Consider the following 20,915-nt stretch of genomic DNA (forward strand, 5'->3'; position numbering starts at 1 on the left):
CCCGCCGCTCCTATTACTACAAGCCTATAACTTTTTAGCTGTGAGAGTAGTGAGATCATTTTTTCTATAGTGACAAGTATTAGAGTTTTTAAAATATTTTGAATAGGTTTTAGTATTTTAGAGTAAATAAGAACATGGAAGAGAGATATGAAATCCTGTTTTTATGTAGTTTGTCTTGTATCAAGATACAATGGGAAAATCAGTTTTTAAATATATCATAGATAGATACTTAAAATATGAAGTCATAGGAAGAGGATATGTGTTATTTTTTGTGTGTTGATAGGGAATAAGAGCAAGGGATCCATCAACTTATCTCTACCTTGAGCTAAGAGTATGTGCTCATGCTAACAATTGGCATATTTAAGAAACATCCAAAGTCCAGGATGAGATGAAAAGGGCTGTAAATAGAAGGAACTCTTTTATATCTTATATAAATTCTTTGTTAAAACAAAATTTGACTTATTAGAGAATCTTCATACTTAGACATGATGTATTTTTGCTTTACAAATGAAGTTTAATTTTTCTAAAAGTAAAATACACAGATCTCAAGTGCACAAATATTAATGAGGTTTTAGTATCATAAAATCTGTATAATTCATACCCCTTCAGAGGATACATTTATTAAAGGTAATATGTCTGGCTTATAATGGTTTTATATTTCAAGTCCCTAAACATTCACATACTGGAGATGCAGTGTGTCTTCAAGGGTTCATGTGTGTCCTCATGCCTTTTCCTTGACATGATGGTAATTCTGAAAATAATATTACTGTTATTAATAATACTGCTAGCTAATATATGTTGGGTTCCTCCCAAGTCACGTGCAACTTTGCAAGTTTTACATGCCTTAATCATTTAATATTTATCTCAGTCTTTTGTAATAGCTGCTATTGCTTATGCTTTATAGACAGAAAAAAATCAAGTGAAAGTGTAAAGACACACACAAAAAAGCTTATTTAAATTTTTTTTTTTTTTTTTTTGATTTTCGAGACAGGGTTTCTCTGTGGCTTTGGAGCCTGTCCTGGAACTAGCGCTATAGACCAGGCTGGTCTCGAACTCACAGAGATCCGCCTGCCTCTGCCTCCCAAGTGCTGGAATTAAAGGCGTGCGCCACCATCGCCCGGCCTATTTAAAAATTTTTAATTAATTTTATTGAGCTATACATTTTTCTCTGCTCTCCTTCCTTCCACTCCCCTCCCCTTCTATCATCCCATGCTCCCCATACTCCCAGTCTACTCAGGAGATCTTGTTTTTTTCTACTTCCCATGTAAATTAGATCCATATCTTATGGTTCTCATTGTTGTCTAGGTTTCTGGGATTGTGAATTGTAGGCTGGCTTTTCTTTGCTTTATGTGTAAAAGCCACTTATGAGTAGGGTAAAGGAAACACTCATGCATTGCTGGTGGGAGTGCAAACTGGTACAGCCACTTTGGATATCAGTAAGGTGATTTCTCAGAAAATTAAAACAACCTTCCTCAAGACCCAGCAATACCACTTTTGGGTATATACTCAATGGATGCTCAATCATTCCACAAGGACATGTGCTAAACTATGTTCATAGCAGCATTGTTTGTCATAGCCAGAACCTGGAAACAACCTAAATGCCCCTCCATGGAAGAATGGATAAAAAAAATGGGGTACATTTATACAATGGAGCACTACATAGCAGAAAAAAAAGTAATGGCATCTTGACATTTGCAGGCAAATGAATGGAGCTAGATAACATCACATTAAGTGAGGTAATTCAGACCCAGAGACAACACAACTTTTGCTAGACTGTTTCTTATTGGTTGAATTAAACGCTATGACCTCTTTCTCCTTTGTTCAAATACAAGTGAGGAAACATCTTTCCTTCTATTCCACAATCTTTACCCAAAAGTTGTGTTTAATTTTACCTTTGCTGTCCTCCTTGAATCTGAATATATACCTTTTAATATGATACATATTTTTATAAAGACTTTTGAATTTGCCTATGAGTAGATTCTCCCAATATGTATTAAGTTATTTTTTTTCTTTCAAGGCAGTCATATCTGGATCTAAAAGAGCATAGGGATCTAAAAGAGCATAAATTTTGATTCCAGTAACTGTATTTATGGGTCTCTAAATAAAAAAATGAACAATGGCATGTTCATTCACAGCACTTTTTTATTTTTTTATTTTATTTTTTTGTTTTTTTTTCATGCTTCTCTTGAGAAGTTTATTTTAAGTTCTAGATTAATAGGGTGTAGTTAATAGAAGGTTCAAATAACTCAAGTTTTCCACTTAGTAACTGCTGAGACAAACCAAGTGAAGCCTCTTTATCTCCTTCACTGGCCTCATAACAAGACCTCTGTCCAGTAATGCAACAGATATAATTTTATTTACTGCAGACTAAAGATTTTTGTTTTAAGACTCATAGTAATATAATGTGCATTTATTAAGCACTGAATTTATGCTAGGCGATGAAAGGAGACAGAGACAGAGACTCACATTGGAGCACTGGACATAATTTTCAAGGTCCAAATCAGGAGCAGAAGGAGAGAGAGCACAAGCAAGGAACTAAGGACCGCAAGGGGTGAACCCACATTCACAGCACTTTTTAAATTATCTACAACATTAAAAGTTTGAACAGTGCCTGAAACTTCTGGAAGTTCTATCAGCACTCTCAAACTAGCTTCTAGAATACTCTGACAACATTAAATACAGCCTCATAAAATAGATTGAAAAAATTTCTCTCATTATGCAATTTTCTATTAAAGAGAATATCTGCCTCCCAATAAGAATGCCTAATAGCAACTAAGCTAGATTCCCCAGGGAAATAATAGCCCTCTGGTTGAAAAATAAAACCAAGCAACGAACCCCTCACAAGCCTTTTCTCCTTATCATAATACAATTGTTGCTGACTCCCTTATATTTTATCTAGATTTTATTTTATAGTAAAGGTAGGAAAATACTGAATGTTTCTAAGTAAAAGTCCAATAATATCTTGTACAATATTATTTATGTGGCAAGAAAGAAAGGAATGGGATTTACAAGAGGGAATTTACTTTTTTTTTTTTTTTGTATCTTAAAAGCTTCCTCCCTAGAGAAATACCTGACAAAGCAAAATGCTGCTATGCATGGAGTTTGTTGTGTACCTTAAATCTCTGCACTCAAGAGGCTGAGACAAGAGGATTGTAAGATCAAGGCCCACAGAGGATATATAGTGATAGTCTGTCTCAATTTTTCTTAAAGAAAAATAAATAATTAAAAATCAACCGGGAAATAATAATACTAAAAGATCTTTGAACTATGTAGGAAAACAGGCAGATGAACCTGTTTGTACTGATTGCTAATGCTCCCTGCTGGATCAGTCAGTCAGAGATGCTGCGGAACTTTCCTTTCTTCTTTCCCTTGGAAACAAAACAATACGTGCAGAGAAGTAGAAGCTTATTAGAATAAAAACATCTCTTAAATAAACCCAGGCTACTGGCTGTGCTTATGTCGGTGTTTGTTATGCACATCGTCATCTTTCCACTCAATCAGGCTTGTTTTCATAAGGAGTATTAGAAGACAGACACGAGGCAATTATTCCATATGGACTACAGGATTAAAAGGCTGCTTCCAGGTAGAGATTGAGTTAAGTTACACGCAGAATTAGAAACTGGAAATAGATACAGTTAGAGTGCCTTATAACTAGACAAGAATATCCAACAGCTACATTTTACCACTGCAATGGTTGAGTTGGACTCCTCTCGGTGCTAGGGTCTTGCAGTGCAGATTGAAGAGGCTGTGGAAGTACGACAATGTGAATAATTCCTGAAGGAGTAATAGGGCATGATTTGACTTTCTATCATAACTGAAGTTAAAATTAAATTCTTCAAAACCTCCGTTGCCAGATTCTTATTAGGAAATGACTTATCTTAGGGATTTTAATATTTAATATTAAGTTATTTCAGATTTTTTGCAGTAATACTCATACTTTAAAAAAATTCTCCCTCATCTTGCCTGAACCTCATAACATTTTGTGAGGCAGATAAGGCAGGAAAGATGTTATCAATAAAAATGATGTGCACAGAGAGGCACAATGCCTAAAGTCATATTTTCCCAGTGCTCCTCTTGTCCTTAGATCATTTCCTGTAAGGTTTCTCTGCTAGGGAAGCTGAGCTGATTCAGTAGGTATTATTGTTATATACACTTTTCTGTAAGTTTTTCCTTTAACACAACAAATTGAAGAGATGAATTTTATCTTAGAGTCAAAGAAAGAGAAAGAAATTTATAGACTCACATGTTTTCTATTACAGGTTTAGAAACACACAGTGGTAGGAATGCAAGAAGGAGAGTTGTGCCCTGGTTACTAGGACTGGAGGCTGAGTTCTAATATTTAGCTTTCGTTTTTATATACAAGTAAAATAGAAGGGAAATGCACCAGATAATTTACATTCCAACTTTGTTCTTTTCAAGAAAAAGCGAACTCCAAATATTATGCACTTTTTGGATTTGTACATGTTATCCATCTCTGTCCTTTTGCAAATATTTATTCATATTTCTCTGAATAAATATAAATTTTGTGTTGTTATTGAGATTACAATCTTAGTCAGACAGTGGTAGTGCATGCTTTTTATCCCAGTATTTAGAAGCAGAGGTAGGTAGATCTCCGAGAGTTTGAGGGCAGTATAGCCTACGAGAGAGTTCTAGGACAGCCAGGGCTGTTAGAAAGAGAAACCCTGTCTCAAAAACCAACACACACACACACACACACACACACACACACACACACACACACACACAGAGGGATGCACGCATGTGTACTCACGCATGCATGCACAGAGACAACAACAACCAAAAAGAAAGAATGGAAGAAAGAAAGAAAGAAAGAAAGAAAGAAGGAAGGAAGGAAGGAAGGAAGGAAGGAAGGAAGGAAGGAAGGAAGGAAGGAAGGAAGGACAAGGAAATAAAAATAAAACAAAACAAAAGAAAATGAAAGAAAGAAAGAAAGAAAGAAAGAAAGAAAGAAAGAAAGAAAGAAAGAAGGAAAGAAATTAGAATCTTTGCTCTACTTAGTTTTTACTTTCACTTTGTGGATTTTGAGTTTGATTGTTACTAGTTTCCATTGATTGTCACAGGCAACATTTCTGTTGTCGTATTGGACTAAACCAGTTATATAAATTTAAAAAGCTCTTTACTTTAGAAAATTGCACTTTTTGTTGCTATTTTGAAACATAGTTATGAAGTATATCAATTATCTTTGTATTTAATATTATTCACCTAAAGTATCTCTGCCCAAACAATGTTATTTATCTTGCTTACATCTAGCAATTTGTACTTTACTTGATATTTATTCATTTATTTGTGGTACTGGAAATTGAACCTAGGTCCTTGCACATGCTAATCAAGGACTCTCTACTTGATTGGTAATTTTTCCTTTTATTGAAAATAGATTTTCCTCCAACACAAGATATCCTAATTAGAATTTTCCCTCTCTCTATTACTCTCAGTTTCTCACTACTACCACTGCCATTCAGATTCATACTTGATGCTATTTTAAATGCAGCAAGTGATATCAGATTATTTTTGATCTGATGTGTTTGTTACACAGAAACTAGTTGCACAGTTAACCTCAATGCAATATACATAAACAAATATGTATAAAGCATTAATTTATATTTCTTTGGATGCTTCTGAAAAATTTTATACCTCTATTATTTTTTCTTTTACAATGCATATTTTTGCAGTTTATTTTTCATCAATATGTTGTTTCTCACTAGTAAATAGTTCAAATACACACTATATACTATGATATACATCTCCTGTGCATCATTCAATGTAAACCACATAATTTTAGGACTAGCAAATACTGATTTATTTCATTAATGGCTTATAAATTGATCATCTAATCATCTAAGAGCCTTTTTTTAAAACCTTCTTTTGGTTTGTTTTTAAAGGTTTCTGACTGTCCTGAAATCCACATTGTTAACCAGGCTGGCCTTGAATGCAGAGATTTGCCTGTCTGTGCTTCTCTATTGCTAGGATTAAAGGCATACATCACTGCCACTACCCTCTGGCTAATTATTAATTGTTAATTGTCTCTCAAAAGAATTTGTTAGTTGTTAGCTATTACTTGAAATCCATTGTAAACTCGATCACACTTAACCCTAGCAAATCTTTAGAAGAGCTATTCTTAACTTATTCTACAGTTGCAGTATAATATTGTCTTACTAAAAGAACTCTGTCAAGGCAAATTTGAAGTGTGCTCCTTGGCATCCTAGTGATATAGAGGACAGCATAATGAAGTATAAGGTAGAGTCAACACCACTTGATAAAAATCAAATAGTTTGTCAAAGTATCAATCAGCAGAGCAGTGAGAGTTCAGGGACCATATGTTAGAATCTTAGTGACCTGGAATGTTAAAGCCTGTGAGGCTTTTAGTTTTGCATTTGAGGACCTGGATGCTGACATATCTGGGAGAATGAACTAAGTCATTTATTTTGTATTCTAGCTCCTCTGTGCAAAACCTTTCTGTATCATAACGACAATTCTTTCTCTTTTTTTATTCTAATATAGTGGGATGCATCCTGCTTTTGTCCTGGAGTTCAGCTCTTTGGCTTGGATTTATCTCAGGAACATTCGTCTTCAGTCTCCGATATAACTAGAAATCCAGCATGAGGAGATTTGTCTACTGCAAGGTGGTCCTGGCCACATCGCTGATGTGGGTCCTGGTTGACGTCTTCTTACTCCTGTACTTCAGCGAATGTAATAAATGCGATGACAAGAAGGAGAGATCCCTGCTGCCTGCACTGAGGGGTGAGTGGTCATGGAGAAAAAGGTGCTGGTGCACAACAAAACAGGAAAATCTCAATAGATGAGATGTGTCTTACAGAGTTAGAAGAACATTTTAGCTTAACTGTTCATGTATATTTAAAAGTGTGGAAGTTGTTATACTCGTGTAGCCATAAGTGTCTTTTTGGAAGAAATGACAGTAGCTATCCAAACTCTAATGTATCTTCCAATTTCTACCATTCCAGTATCCTCTGATGACTTAGCAAGAATTATTTGAGGAATGTTTAGATTAGGTAGAATTCCAAGTCTTTGCTTTAACAAGACAATCATTTTTAAAGATCAAGCACATAACATAGAAAGGAAATAGTAGAGCGAGACAGGTGGGGACTGTAGACAGTTGGAGATAGATTTGATAAGACAGCTGCATAATTTCTAAAGCAGCTGCTGGAAGAGCCAGTTGTTAAGTCAAAATGCATTAATGACCGCATTCGTTTCGTACCCGTTAGAATGTTAGCTCCAGGTTACAAGCAAAAATAACTTTAGGAATATTATAAAGTCACTTTACTTAATATTTTCTTTTTTAAGGACCAGTTTCAAAGATGAGACAGCAACAAATTATAAACAAATATGACAATGTATGTTAAATGGTGATTCTTTTAAGTAAGGCATGAGTTTAGGTGTCTGCAATTTTTTATTCTGTTCTTTATGATATCAAAATCCAAAGTATATGTATGTCTCAAAAATGATAAATGTGAATTACAAAGTTCAAAATGTGCTCAAGGTTGTTCTATGCCTTGAATTATAATGGATTCTATGCTTAATAATAATATTTATAATATATACATACAAAATAAATGTTTACCTTTGAGTTTAAGATTGAACGTTTGAATCTATAAATTAATCTGTTTTTTTGTTTTTAATTAATGTAATATAATTTTAATGCAATAATTTATAGATCTTTAGTAAAAATAAATGCAATTTAATTGGCACTGTTCAACTGGAGGAATCTTAGAAGGCATGGACTATTTCTGAAAATTAGTTTTAGTTCAGAGTGTTTTGGACATCTTGCTAAAATGATCTTTCTCACTTGGAAAGATTATAAGTATCTTCCCCCTTTCAAAATGGGCCTGCCACTTTTGGTGTATAGATAGTTCATGTGTATTTTCAGCCCTTTTTCCACCATTATTCAGTGGGGAGGACCTTACGGGTTCACTTTTGATGAATGAACATGGAATGGATTTCCTGATGTTTGATGAAAACTCTAGAATCAGCTACTCAGCATCTTTGCTGGAGTCCTTGAACTGTTGCTTGACTGAAAGCAGGAGTGTTTTTGATGTATTGTGTCGGTGTAGAATGCTAACTTTAGCATTTGTGCAGAGGAGACATCTAGTTTGGTCACAGAGAAATACTACAGCCCAACTCAGCAAAACTAGAGTGGTTTTTCTACAAGTACCAAAACATGCAACTTTGCTGATTTATGCCTTTAGTTCAGATTTCTAAATCTCTGCATGTGAAATATGATTCTGTGAAGCAAAGTACCTTTTCTGGATCTTATTTTGAGAACATAGACTCAGTTGTAAGAAATTGTCATGGTCTGTTAGGACTTCCATAATAACACAGGCTTGATATTGCCTACACAATGGGGATTTGTTTTTTATGGTTTCAGAAACTAGAAAGTCTAAGATCAAGGTATTTGTAAAGTCTCCAGCAAACCCAGGTCAAATAGCTAGATGCAGAGCCAGGATTCTGGCCTTCAGTCTCTCTCTGCATCTCCAATACGTGTTGCAGAGTCCTGGTTCCTCAGCCATTTGTCCTGGGTTTCTTTGAGACCTAACATTGCTGAATGATGTGGTGTCTCGGGATACCTATTTCTTATAAAAGGCAGTCTTCCTGCTAACCTCACAAGGCTGGTAGTTGAAGCATACCTAGGAAAGTTTTTCCTTTGCTGACATGACTCTGAAGTTTTAATATTAAGTAAATTTAGTATTAAGTAAAATTCTTTGTAGTAAGTAAATTTTTAGAAAGCATAGTTCAAAATCAGCAATGATATTGAAGTGCTGTTAAAAAATCTAACTTGGGAAAAGGAAAGAATGTGGGATTCTAAATAGGAAGAGGGACGTGATAAATGCTGAAGTAGAAGTGGGTAAAATAACAGGATTTCTGAAAATGCCATAAAGATTCATGCTGTAAAGAATACACATTCAAATAAAAAGCCAGAAAACAAACTATCATACATGTAAGCCTTAGCATAGGTATGTATAAATAGTTTAAACAAAATTTTCTCATTTGGGCTGATAATGTTTCTTCCAAGAGCCAAAGATTATTACCAAAGTACCAACAGCAGGCATGAAATGCACTCTCTTGAGTTGTTGATGAGGGTTGTCCAGGAGACTCCCAAAACATTACAGGCTATTGCTTTGCTCTTGATTGACTCCCAAAGGTGGAAGGTAAGACATATTGCTAAAGAAACCATGCACTTCAGACCCAGGATTCAGGGTCCTTGATTTGGAACTGTCCTGAAACCCTCCTACCTGAGGACTAGATTTCATGGTACTAAAAGCCTCCTAAGGAAGAAAGCAACTAACAGTTATTCCCAACTAAGATACCTATCAGCCACAGCAATGACCAGGATGACACAATAAACCAATGGCTACTCTAGGGGCATCCATACCTGTGTAGTAACTACTAACTCTCTAATTGGACTTAAGGCCATTTCAGCTAGAAGGAAATTAAGACTGGTCCTGGAAACTTAGACTACTATGCAGGACTAGTGATGTCATGGATTGGTAGAGAACCTACAGACAGCATAATCCTCTAACTACATTATAAATATTTGTTGTTATACCTACAGGTAAATGTGGGTCTCACCCCTCCTCAAAGAAACTTCCCTTTACAACCAATGGGAACCATTATACAAAACCAGAGGGAAAAAAGATGCAGAGTTCTCAAGACTGGTGCCATAGGATATATCTACAAAACATGTTCCTCACTTATGACTCAGAGAGCATTGTGGAAGGCAGGACAGAAAAATTGTAAGACCTAAAGATCAGTGAGTTTTCTCTAATATTGTGTCTCTTATGAATGTCAAATAATACACGCATGAACTCTCAGCAACATGGCTGCCTAAAGAAAAACTGAATGAGGATAACAGCACTAAGCATTATAAAGTGGATAGGGGAAAGGGCAGGAGGTCTCAACCCTAGATAAAAACTACAGGCATAATGAATGCTGAGAGCAGATAAAGTCTTTCCGAGGGAAGAGCATACCAATTGGTTATCTAACATAAAATGCTCAGCCCTAAAAGCAAAGATACAAGGAACACTATAAAGACTGAGGAGAGTGTATTTATATATTTAAGAATATATACATACACACATACAATTTTATGTAACAAATATTAATGAAGGAAGACGGCATGGTTTGAAGAGATCAGGAAAATACATGGGATGGTTTAGAGGAAGGAAAGGGAAGGGGGAAATGATATATTTATGTTAGAAGCTCAACAAGTAAAAGAAATCACTAAATAATTGAAACAAATGATACATTTCTTTTATTTATTAAATACTGGGCTGTGCCCTGAGTCATGGACAAATTCAGTCAAATGGGCCATGGTCTTGTAGCATCACACAGCCTAGCCTCCTAAATTAAGGCCCATTACAAAGTAGAAAGGAGTGACTACTAACAGAAAAGCTGTTCTCACAATTGAAGTTCTTGAAGGAGGGGAGTTATCCTGCTGCATGAGAGTTGGGAGTGAAGTGACAGCAGAAGGAATAAAATAATTTTCAAAAATAAAGAGACATGAAATCTATAAGTTAGCTGATCATAACTCAACTGGATGTAAAAAGAATTACTATATTCTACATTGAAAGCTAGGATGAAGAAGAGAGTTTAAAAAATTTTGAGTGACTGGAAAGGAATCCTAACGTCCTTAGGTGCAGTGGTGTTACTGAAATGTGTTAGAAAGTGTGTACTAATCATGCACAGACACTTAGAAGGATACAATCACACATACACTGCAATAGCAGTGACGGTTTTATCTTGATTTACACAATTAGTGATTTAAGATTTATCTATTTATAGAAGTATTCAAGTTAGATGGTAACTAATAGAATAATAACTCATTTAAGTTGTTCATGTTGCAAACTCTTAAGAACAAAAATGACTTCCTTACTGTAAAATTTAATTCTGATATTTTAAAAACTAGTTTCTTAAGTTCTAATTCACCACAGTATGTGTGTATATATCATATATGTACATTTTTATTCATAGGTTTACCTCTGTAAACTACTAAAATGCAATACTCATTTTTCTTTTTATTTAATGTATAATTACATTCTTACCTCACTCTTACTTATTCCATATCTACCTTCCACACTTCCTCTCAAAAATTCAAGGCCTCTTCTTTAACCCTGTTGTTACATATAAGGGAATAGACATACCAATACAATCTGCTAAATCTGTTCATTGTTGCTTGCATGTGTGTATTTCGCAGACTAATCACTTGCTATTGGGAAACCAATCAGGGATTCATTCCTGGGGCAAAGCAATTCTCCTTTTCCAATAGATATCAATTGCTTATAGCTTTTCACATAGGGGTGAGGTCCCATGTGATTTCTCCCATCTACATCAGGATGTTAATTGTTGAAATTGTTTGAATCTTCTTTAGGCAATCAAGTTGTTAGAATTTCATGAGTTTAGATTTTTCCATAGAAGGTACAATCTCACAATGGACTTCCTGATCCTCTGTCTCTTACAATCTCTACATCCCCTCTTCTAAAACGTGCTTTTAGCCTTAGGTGCAAGAGTTATCTTGCAGTTCTTTCAGTTGGAGATGGGATTCCAGGGTTGCTTACTCTCTGTGCTTTGACTAGTTGTTAATTTCTGTAATCGTCTCCTTCTACTACAAAAAGAAGCTTCTATAATGCAGGGGAGAGCTTATGAGCACAAGGAGCTTGTGAGTCTAAGTGTTTAGAAGGCAGTAGAAAAATTATACTGGTTTACTGAAGTAGTAGCAGTAGATTGTCTTCTATGAGTCATGACCTCACCAGCCACAAATAGTTGGCTAGATTTCTAATAAATTTTGTTTAATATTAAGTAAGATCAGATAACACATTTAATCAACATTATTTGAGGGATGCTTTATATCAGTGCTAACGATAAAATCATAACAAAGGGGACATTGTGTGTATATTTGTCTCAGTGGTCAGATGCCTATCACTAATGTGATCTTGACTTCATTCTCTAGTTTCACAAAACGAGCCAACCTACCATACTGGCATCATAAACACTGAAATGACCAGAAGACGTGTTCTTGTTTTCATGTGTATCAAGAAAAAGAGAAAGGAAAATCATATAAATGGAATGTCAGGATGTCCATTCTATGTTATCAGGGGGCATGTAGCATGTGTAAGGAGAAAGTAAAATCAGTAAGAGACTATCTCATTTAAAGGGAAAACATGAATTTAGTTTCCATAAAGGCTATTAAGTATGGTGATAACTGAAAAGAGGGGATGAATGGCACTACTAAATAACCAACCAATAAAATGACAATGGACAAATCAGATGCATCCACTGGCAATCAGTGCTATAAAAGGGGTGTGTTGTATCAGAAACAAATGATTAAGGTACATTTTCTGTTTATTTTGTCCATTCCTACCATGATTACAGAAGGCAGTGCCTGTCTTATGGGGCTTAATTAGCATTGCTAATATATGGTCTGATTTATATTTTGTGTGTTCTCATGATCATAGAATTTATGTTCATGATTTACATAAACAAATAAATTATTACAGAAAAAGTGGGCCACAAATTTGTTGCTACGACAGATAACCTTAGCTTTGAATATTTAAAAGTATCTTTCATTGGTCTTGATAATTTAATTTGCCATCCCAATTTAGCCAATAGGTAGTTCAGAAGCTTTTCTTTTTTCCTTCCATAATTGTCTATGTTTCAGTGTCAATAGGGCTTTTATTACACAGAAGCTTAGAAAATGTCATTGCATATCTGTGCGTGCAATGTTGCTTTCAGGGAAGGAGTTCTTAACGGAATGGCATTTCAAGTGGGTGTCGTGGAATCAGTCTCCACAGAGGAGTGATTCTGAGGATTTTGAAAAGGATCTCGTTAGTGGATATTTGACTCATACAGGAAATTTATGGAGAGAAAAAAATCAGAAATGATGAATGAGGATGATAAAACAATACTGAAAGCTTTAAAATGGAAAGATCAAGAATAAATTAATCTATTTATAGAACAGATCTCAATGCTAATAAATGAGGAAACCCCTTAATGAATAAACCTTTGGGAACAATTAAGGATTGTAAAATTTCAGATCATATTATTGAGGTATCTATCCTCGTGGTTAATTTAATTTTGATGAATTTTGAAAACCAGTTTCCTGGCTCTTCCTCATGATATCATCCATGGGAAAATATTACCTTATAGTTCTGGTCACTTAATTTGACATTTACTAGTCTGTTTTTTATAACCATTGGTTAGTCATATATTCTGGGAAATCTGAAGAAAGGAATGGTGTACCCATCAATTCCTACACTTGACTACATTTGTTCAGCATTGGCTTTTTTTAAGGTCAATCACAGTGATGATCGTTATCAGTGCTTTCTTCAAACTGAATATCTGGCAGAGTCCAATTTTGTTAGTACCAAAACTTAATTTGTTCTAGTTCCTGAAACCTGGTAATCTAGGGTCAACTCACTGGCAGATTATGTTTTTGGTTCTAAGATGACAGAATGTTGCCTTATACTCCAGAATGAGGCCACTATGTCTTCAGATAGGAGAACAAGTAAGGAGAACCCACTGCCGTCATGCCGTCATCCTTTGACAGTAGCGTTGATGTGTACTGAGCAATGCTCTGCCCTGTGATCTAAGCACCTGCTCTGTATGCTGCATCTTGACAGCTGGACAGTGACGATCCAGAGCCTAAGGCCTATGTGTGAGGCATCCTCTGAAATTCAAGCCTTGTCATATCATTGGTAGACAGTAATTGTTTATCCTTTCATTTAATGGATATTTAAGTTGTTTTCATTTTTTTTTTACTGTTATGGTTAAATCCTGGTACATTTATGTATGAGTCTATATGTGGACATATGTTTTTACAACTCCTGGAAAAATCCCAAGAGTAGAAATACTGAGTCATATGCTGTGTTTAATTTGTGAGGTACTGCCAATCTGTTTTCACAACTTATATGACTGTTTTCTCCCCTCCCCCCCCCAGCAGTGTAGGAACATTCTGGAACCTCAGCCTCCTTGTCAGCACATCACAGTCATGTGTATTAACTTTAAGCCAATTTAGTTAGGTATTGTTGTATCTGTCGTGCCCAAGTTTAGACCCCCAGAGAGACACCATCGACATCCAGTCAAGTCCAGAATGCAAAAGCAAGGCTTATTCAGTGCATATGCACATAGTCCAGCTAGCTGGGAGCTGTCCACTACACACGACACACTGCAGTAGGGAAAGCTCCCACTCCTCATTTGGGATTGACATATATAGGCAAAAACCGCAAGCCAGGTTTACTGAGGGTCAAGGGGGTTGATTTTGCTAAGTATAGGGTATGGACTACTTCTGCATACCCTCTTCCCTCTTTAAGCAGCTACTTCTGTTTCTGTGCATGCCCCCCACCTCCCCCCCCGCAAGCAGTTATTACTGCTCCTGTCTAGACCACAAAGCTGGGTATCAACAGGGGGCTAGCTGCTAGGGACAGTTGGTTTATTACTTTTGCAAAGGTTCCTGTTTCCAGCTAACCCTTGATGCTGCAAAATTGCTCGAACCCAGTGCCTTAACCAGCTCCTGATCAAGCAAAGTTTCCTAAAATTTTCCATGTCCTTACAGTATCCATTGTTATTTTTATTATTTGCTTTTCTTGGTAACGATAGAATGTTCAATATACTTTTGTTTTATTTTGTAGTCTTTCATTAACTGTTCAGTTTTTGTTCATTTTTTAATTGGATTAACTGTTGCCTTACTTTAAAAAAAATATGTTCTCAAGCAGGGCGGCAGTGACTTTAATCCCAGCACTCAGGAGGTATAGGCAGGTGGATCTCTGTGAGTTACAAGCGCGCACACATTCTCAAAAGAGCAGTTATTTTTAAAATTTGATTAAATAAAATACATTATTTTTAAAGATGTGTTTAGTGTGTGTATGTGTGTTTTAATTGCATATATATAGATCATATGCCTACATGGTGACCACAGAAGCCAGAAGAAGATGTGGGGTCACCTGGAACTAGATAAGATTTAAGGATTATTCTTAGCTGTTATATGTGTAATAGGAATGAAACTATGTCCTCTGCAAGAACAGAGGACATAATTATTTTTTAATGGTGGAGGCATCATTTTAACCTCATATGGAATATATTGTCATTTTCCCTTTAATGGCTTCTATATATAATTTTATTTTGTTTCCTATCTATAAAATCTTTACTTATGCCAGTGCCATGACAGTTTCATTGTGAAAATTTTCTCTAGAAAATACATGGCTTTATCTCTAAAGGTTTGGATTAACTTTTGTACATAATAAAAAATGTAATTATAAAAATCCAGTACTTTAATAACAATAAAACAGTAACAGAACAAAATTATATCTGTAGCATATATATATGATTTTTATAAATATTTAATTTCTAAAACTAGTTTGTTACTTGTAGTTAACAAAAATTCTATTAAACATTTAAAAACTTATGTAAATTATGTTCTCTCATTGTTACTTTTGAATTCTTAAAAAAATTAACTTACTTTTTAAAAATTCCATATTTGAGAATAATGCTTATATCATTTCCTACTTTCTCCAGCCCATCCTGTGTCTGCCTCCTCTCCCTCTCAATTTAACAACCTCAGTGTGTTCATTATTGTTTTATATAACTAATTAAAAGATAATTATAAAAATTGAAAAAATATTAAATAACTTGCGAAAACTTTTAGACAGGTTAATGCATTTAAATATACTCAACATAGAAGAATCAAAATACTAATAAAATATAAAGGAGAAGTAACTTGGAATTTTACACTGACACTGAAGCTATACTAAATTTTTTTTAATTTTTTCAATTTGAACATTTTATCCTATCATAATTTTTATGCCTCCTTGTGTAAAATTTTTAAACTGCTTGCATTTTACCACTAAATATACAGTCCAAAATCTATTTTATAGTAGAGTCTAGATTATGAGATCAGTTTTTCAAATACATAAGCACTCTTAATGTGAATATTTTTAGTGATTTTTCTGGGAACCTTATTGATCAGGTCTCATTACCAATATATGAGATTGTTTAGCTCAAGACTGTATACATATAATATCCTTTCAAATGCATCTAATGATTGATTACTTTCCAATCAGATATTCTGTGTCAAAAATCTAGTCAGCTGTTTTAGCTGCTTACCTCCGTTATAAAATATTAAAAAAAAAACACTTTCCCTGTTGTTACTTATTCCATATAATGCATTGTATTTTCCAAACCGTTTCCCTTTGCACTTTAAAAGGAGTAATAAAAAGTAAAACTGCTGATTCTTCATTCATTAATGTCACTGTTGCGATGTCCTGTGGTTCTACTTTGCTTTCTCTCCTTTGAAATAGTCTCATATATACATAATATGTTTAATTTTTAATGTATCTGTTTGGAACAGGCTTACTTCTTATACGGAGAGTGATTTGACCTCCAAGGACAGCTTCCCAGAACCTGACAATTATTCTCCAGCAGCTTTACACTGTTGCTTCAGTCGGTTGCATTTAGTCAACATTGTTCCTTTCATCAGACCCTCCACTGATGTGCAATCAACTCTTAACCAAGTCCCGAGCATCTTGTTTTCTATTTCTTCATCTTCTTGTATCAATCTGTGGAAATTAATAATCATCTTATAAAAATTTTCTGTACCACAGGTTGGTGCCTTAACCACAAATATCCTCTCTTAAAACTACTCAGAATCTTTCCAAAGTGACATTACCAGAAATGCGTCTTTGAAGATGAAGACTCTATATCACTGGATCTTAACCTCCAATTTCAGTCATTATTTTTTTTTCTGACTTTAAATATATCTGAAACAGTTACTATTTTGTCCTGGTTATGGAACTGATGTTACAGCTCAGCAAGGTTACCATAGTCTCCTGATGTTCCAGCTTCTTGACTGCTCATTTCCAGCAGGTTCGTGTGTTTATTCATCTTCATACCTTAGCTGCTAATATCAAGGTAGACCAGAAAGAGGGACTCCACTTGTCATTTCCATATTACTGCACATGTATCCTCATCTGATGGGTGTAGTAATATGAGCGGCGGGGCTGCGTGGCTAGCTTATGCACCGAAATAACAACACACAAACTGTATTCATTTAAACACTGCTTGGCCCGTTCTCTTCTAGGCTAATTCTCACATATTAATTTAGCCCATTTCTAATCATCTGTGTGTAGCACCCCAAGGTGCGCTTACCGGGAAGATTCTAGCCTACGTCCATCCTGGGTCGGAGCTTCATCGCGTGTGCCTCAGAAAGCAGAGCTCTCGCCTCTGCCCACAAGAGTGGAGCATTGTGTCTCTCTGAGGCATCTGCCCCCGAGAGGAGAGCTGTCCAGTCTGACCTCACTTCTTCTTCCTCCCAGCATTCTGTTCTGTTTACTCCTCCCACCTATCTTTTAACCTATCAGGGCAAGCAGCTTCTTTATTTACTTAACCAATGACCTTCCTCCATCAGATGGGGAAGCTCAGCCAATCACATCTGGCTAGGATGTGGCCGCCTGGAGCCCAGGTAGATAAAAGGGGGTAGATAGGTGCATGCCTCCAGTGCTTGCCAGACCCGTTTGGACTTCGGACCTTTTACTCTGATAGCGTGAGTTTCCCCGCTTTTCAATTATTAAATTATATCTGTTGTTTTGAGCTGGTCTGGTTATTTAGCATACCGATCAAATATGCCAACACTTACACTCATCCATTCCTATCAGACTTATAAAATAACCTGTTATAATTTTACTACTTATGAATTTATACATTTCTTTCACACTTCTCTCCTAATAGTTAAACATCATAGCCAAGCCTTATGTGTTTCTTCGGTTTCTAAAAAAACATTTCAGATAACACCTGTCTAAAATTGAACTGATCTTTTATCACATGCTTCTCCACCAGTACTTTTTCTGTCTTAGTTTCTAACAGGTTTAGTGTTTAACCCCCAAATCTTTGTCATCTCAGTAATATTCTCCCAGCCGACATTCACAAATCCTATATTCTGTGTTCAAAGAATACAAAATTTCTAGCCTAAGTCAGAACATGCCTTTTTCTGATCAAATCTGCTAGCATGTGTCAGGGCCCCTAAAGTAACTGTGCCTACATGCCCAGTATCCTCTCTCACTAACTCCTCTCCTGCGTCCTACCACAGGGCCTTTCCTTGTTAATTTTTCTCTGTGTAATGTTACTGATTTCACATTTTCATTGTCTCATTTTTCTCAGAGTTTGTACATGTGTCACCAAACAGGAAGTCTCAGAAAACACACCTTAAATGTCTCTCACTCTTATGTTTCTGCTTCTCATTGTTAACCATCAGTATTTCCCGATATGACATATTTGATACCTTATTTACTCTGATTATTTAATCCTTTTTTTTCCCATTGCTTAGACCAGTGCTTCAGATGCCAGATTGAAGGAAGAATCTCCATGATTGCTTCCTTTAAAAGGTCATGACAAAAGCATCTGGAGAGAGTGAGAATTCTACCTTTGTCTCCCAAATAACACACCACTGGAGAGAATTATTTTAAGATACAACTAGAAATCTGTAGAGAGCAGAGATTATATGTAAACATGACCAATAGATAAAGAAAACATGGCAAAACATTGTTTTTCCAACAGCTGAAAACAACGTGGATTTCTACTTTCAGATTGTAACTTTATACTGTTAAGAAAACTGAATATATTATCATGTAGGAATTTTCAGATTTCAAGGAAATTTGGCACATTTTAAATAAGTATTGCTGAACAGTATTAAATCAAAATTTATGTAATGTTGGAAAATTTGAAAGTAACTTCATGCTGGAGAGATGACTCAGCAATTAAGAACACTGACTACTCTTTCAGAGGACCTGGGTTCAATTCCCAGCACCCACATGGTGGCTCACCACTGTTTGTAAGTACAGTTTCAGGGAATCTGGTACCATCACACAAGACACACATGAAGGCAAAACACCAATGCACATAATGAAATAAAACAAATCTTTTTTTTTTAATTGAGAAAAGAAAAAAAAAACAAGTTTCCACCTCCTCCCAGCCTCCCATTTCCCTCCCCCTCCTCCCACCCTTCTCCCCCTCCCCGCACTCCTCTCTCCCTCGCTCTCCAGTCCAAAGAGCAGTCAGGGTGCCCTGCCCTGTGGTAAGTCTTAGGTCCTCCCCCCTCCGTCCATATTTTGGAAGGTGAACATCCAAACTGGCTAGGCGCCCACATAGCAAATCTTTTTTTTTTTTAAAAAAAAAAGAAAGTAACTTTATTTGGAAATGGAATATTTTTAAATATGATTAGCTAAAGATGGAGGTACTAGCCCATTGGATTAGTACTGACACTAAATCTATGACTAGTGCATATGATACCCTAATCCTGATCTTTTGGTGTTCTGAACCAAGAGAAGCCATTTTAATTGATTTTTAGCTACCAAGTTTATGGCAATTCATTTCTTTATTTCTTATTTTAATGACAGTCACAGGAAGCTCACTCACAATTTGAAAGAAACATTCTTCAAATGAAGATAGGCCTGCCCCAAGTCAGAAGGTATTTCATTATTAATATTGAGGTGATATTTTTTATTCCATGTTCAAGATGCAACTACAATCTAATGGTTCCTCATTGTAACTTCAAGAGTAGAATGAAAAATGTTTTTTTAATCTCTATGAGAATACATTTAAAGAATTTCACCCAACTTTGAAAAACAGTAAGATCCTGAAATCATATAAACATTACCAGTTGGTGGCTTTCGCATTTAAGCCCAGAACTTGGGAGGTAGAGGCAGGTGTATCTCTATGATTTGAGGCCAACCTGGCCAACAGTGTGAGTTCCAGAACAGCCAAGGCTACACAGAGAAATCCCATACCTAAAGAGCAAAGCGAAACAAAAGCAACAACAACAACAACAAAAAAAAAACAAAACAAAAATCAAAGAAAGGAAGTACCTAAACTTGAGGTATATTTTGCATTAGGTTGTTCATTATCATATTTTGTACCTGGAACTTCTTTTCATGCTAAAATAAACTACAGATGCCCTTCTTTAGATGTTACTCTCTCCTCTTCTGATATAATTTCTTGTAGTGGGAGCCAGCATTGGTATTTTATTGGATCTTTACTTGATTGTATGGGAGCTTGGTTATATGCTCCTGACTCATGTGGCCCATTATGCTCTCTTTGTGTGCCCTATTCCCCTGTCCATTATGACCATTTCTCATACCACATCCTGTTTTCTATTCACCTAAGTCATAGTTTAGGCCTTTTCTCTGGTCAGCACCTTTTAAACTATTTAAATGACATTTGTGGGGGGAGGTATTTATGACTGAAACATTGAAGAAATATTTGTTGATTTTCCACTCTTCTATAAATGAAACCTAAAAGATCAGTGAACAAACACTTTTTAGAATGATTCCATAAATAAAAATATCTGAGGATGATGAAGAGGAGTGTAACTTCATTTATGTTGGTTAGGAAGCTCTGGACGTCTAGTACGGAATGGTGGCAATAGTTAATACTATTGATGACATTTGTGAAAAGAATACATCACCACACCAGTTTCATGGACAACAAAACCCTCCAAAACAGGTATCTGAGATAAGAGATATGCTACTTATCTTGATATGGCTATTATTTCACACTGTATACAGATATCTAAGCATCATATTGTATAACTTAAATTTATACAGTATTTAAAAGCTATAGCTTGATAAGTTGGGAAGAAAAAAATCATATAATAATGCTCCTTTCCTGACCTCTAAGCTGAAATAACCACATGTTAAAAAATGTTGCATCTACGGCTTGCTTATCTAGTTTTAATTTTCTCACAGCCTTTTTCTTCTTATGCCTTCCTAGTTTGTCTTACGTTTTATTTTATGTTTACCTCTTTAGAATCTTTGTTCTATGGAGATAAAAATTTGTCTCATTTGACATTTAATTATTAGTACCTAGATTTAAATGGGTGGAAACAGTGGATACATAATAAT

At 35.5% G+C, this 20,915-nt stretch overlaps 1 protein-coding gene across 2 annotated transcripts in view; it reads left to right on the forward strand.

Annotated features, from left to right (window-relative positions):
* Galnt13 (polypeptide N-acetylgalactosaminyltransferase 13) overlaps positions 1-20,915 on the forward strand; it is a 469,688-nt gene that overhangs the window by 59,860 nt on the left and 388,913 nt on the right. For both annotated transcript variants that reach the window (XM_026777759.1, XM_005346417.2), the window contains exon 3: positions 6,520-6,759. In XM_026777759.1, coding sequence (XP_026633560.1) covers positions 6,618-6,759 — 142 coding nt within the window. In that variant the 5' untranslated portion in view covers positions 6,520-6,617. The remainder of the gene's footprint in view (positions 1-6,519; positions 6,760-20,915) is intronic.

The sequence above is a fragment of the Microtus ochrogaster genome, chromosome 4, assembly GCF_000317375.1.
Source record: "Microtus ochrogaster isolate Prairie Vole_2 chromosome 4, MicOch1.0, whole genome shotgun sequence".
NCBI classification, from domain to species: Eukaryota; Metazoa; Chordata; class Mammalia; order Rodentia; family Cricetidae; genus Microtus; species Microtus ochrogaster.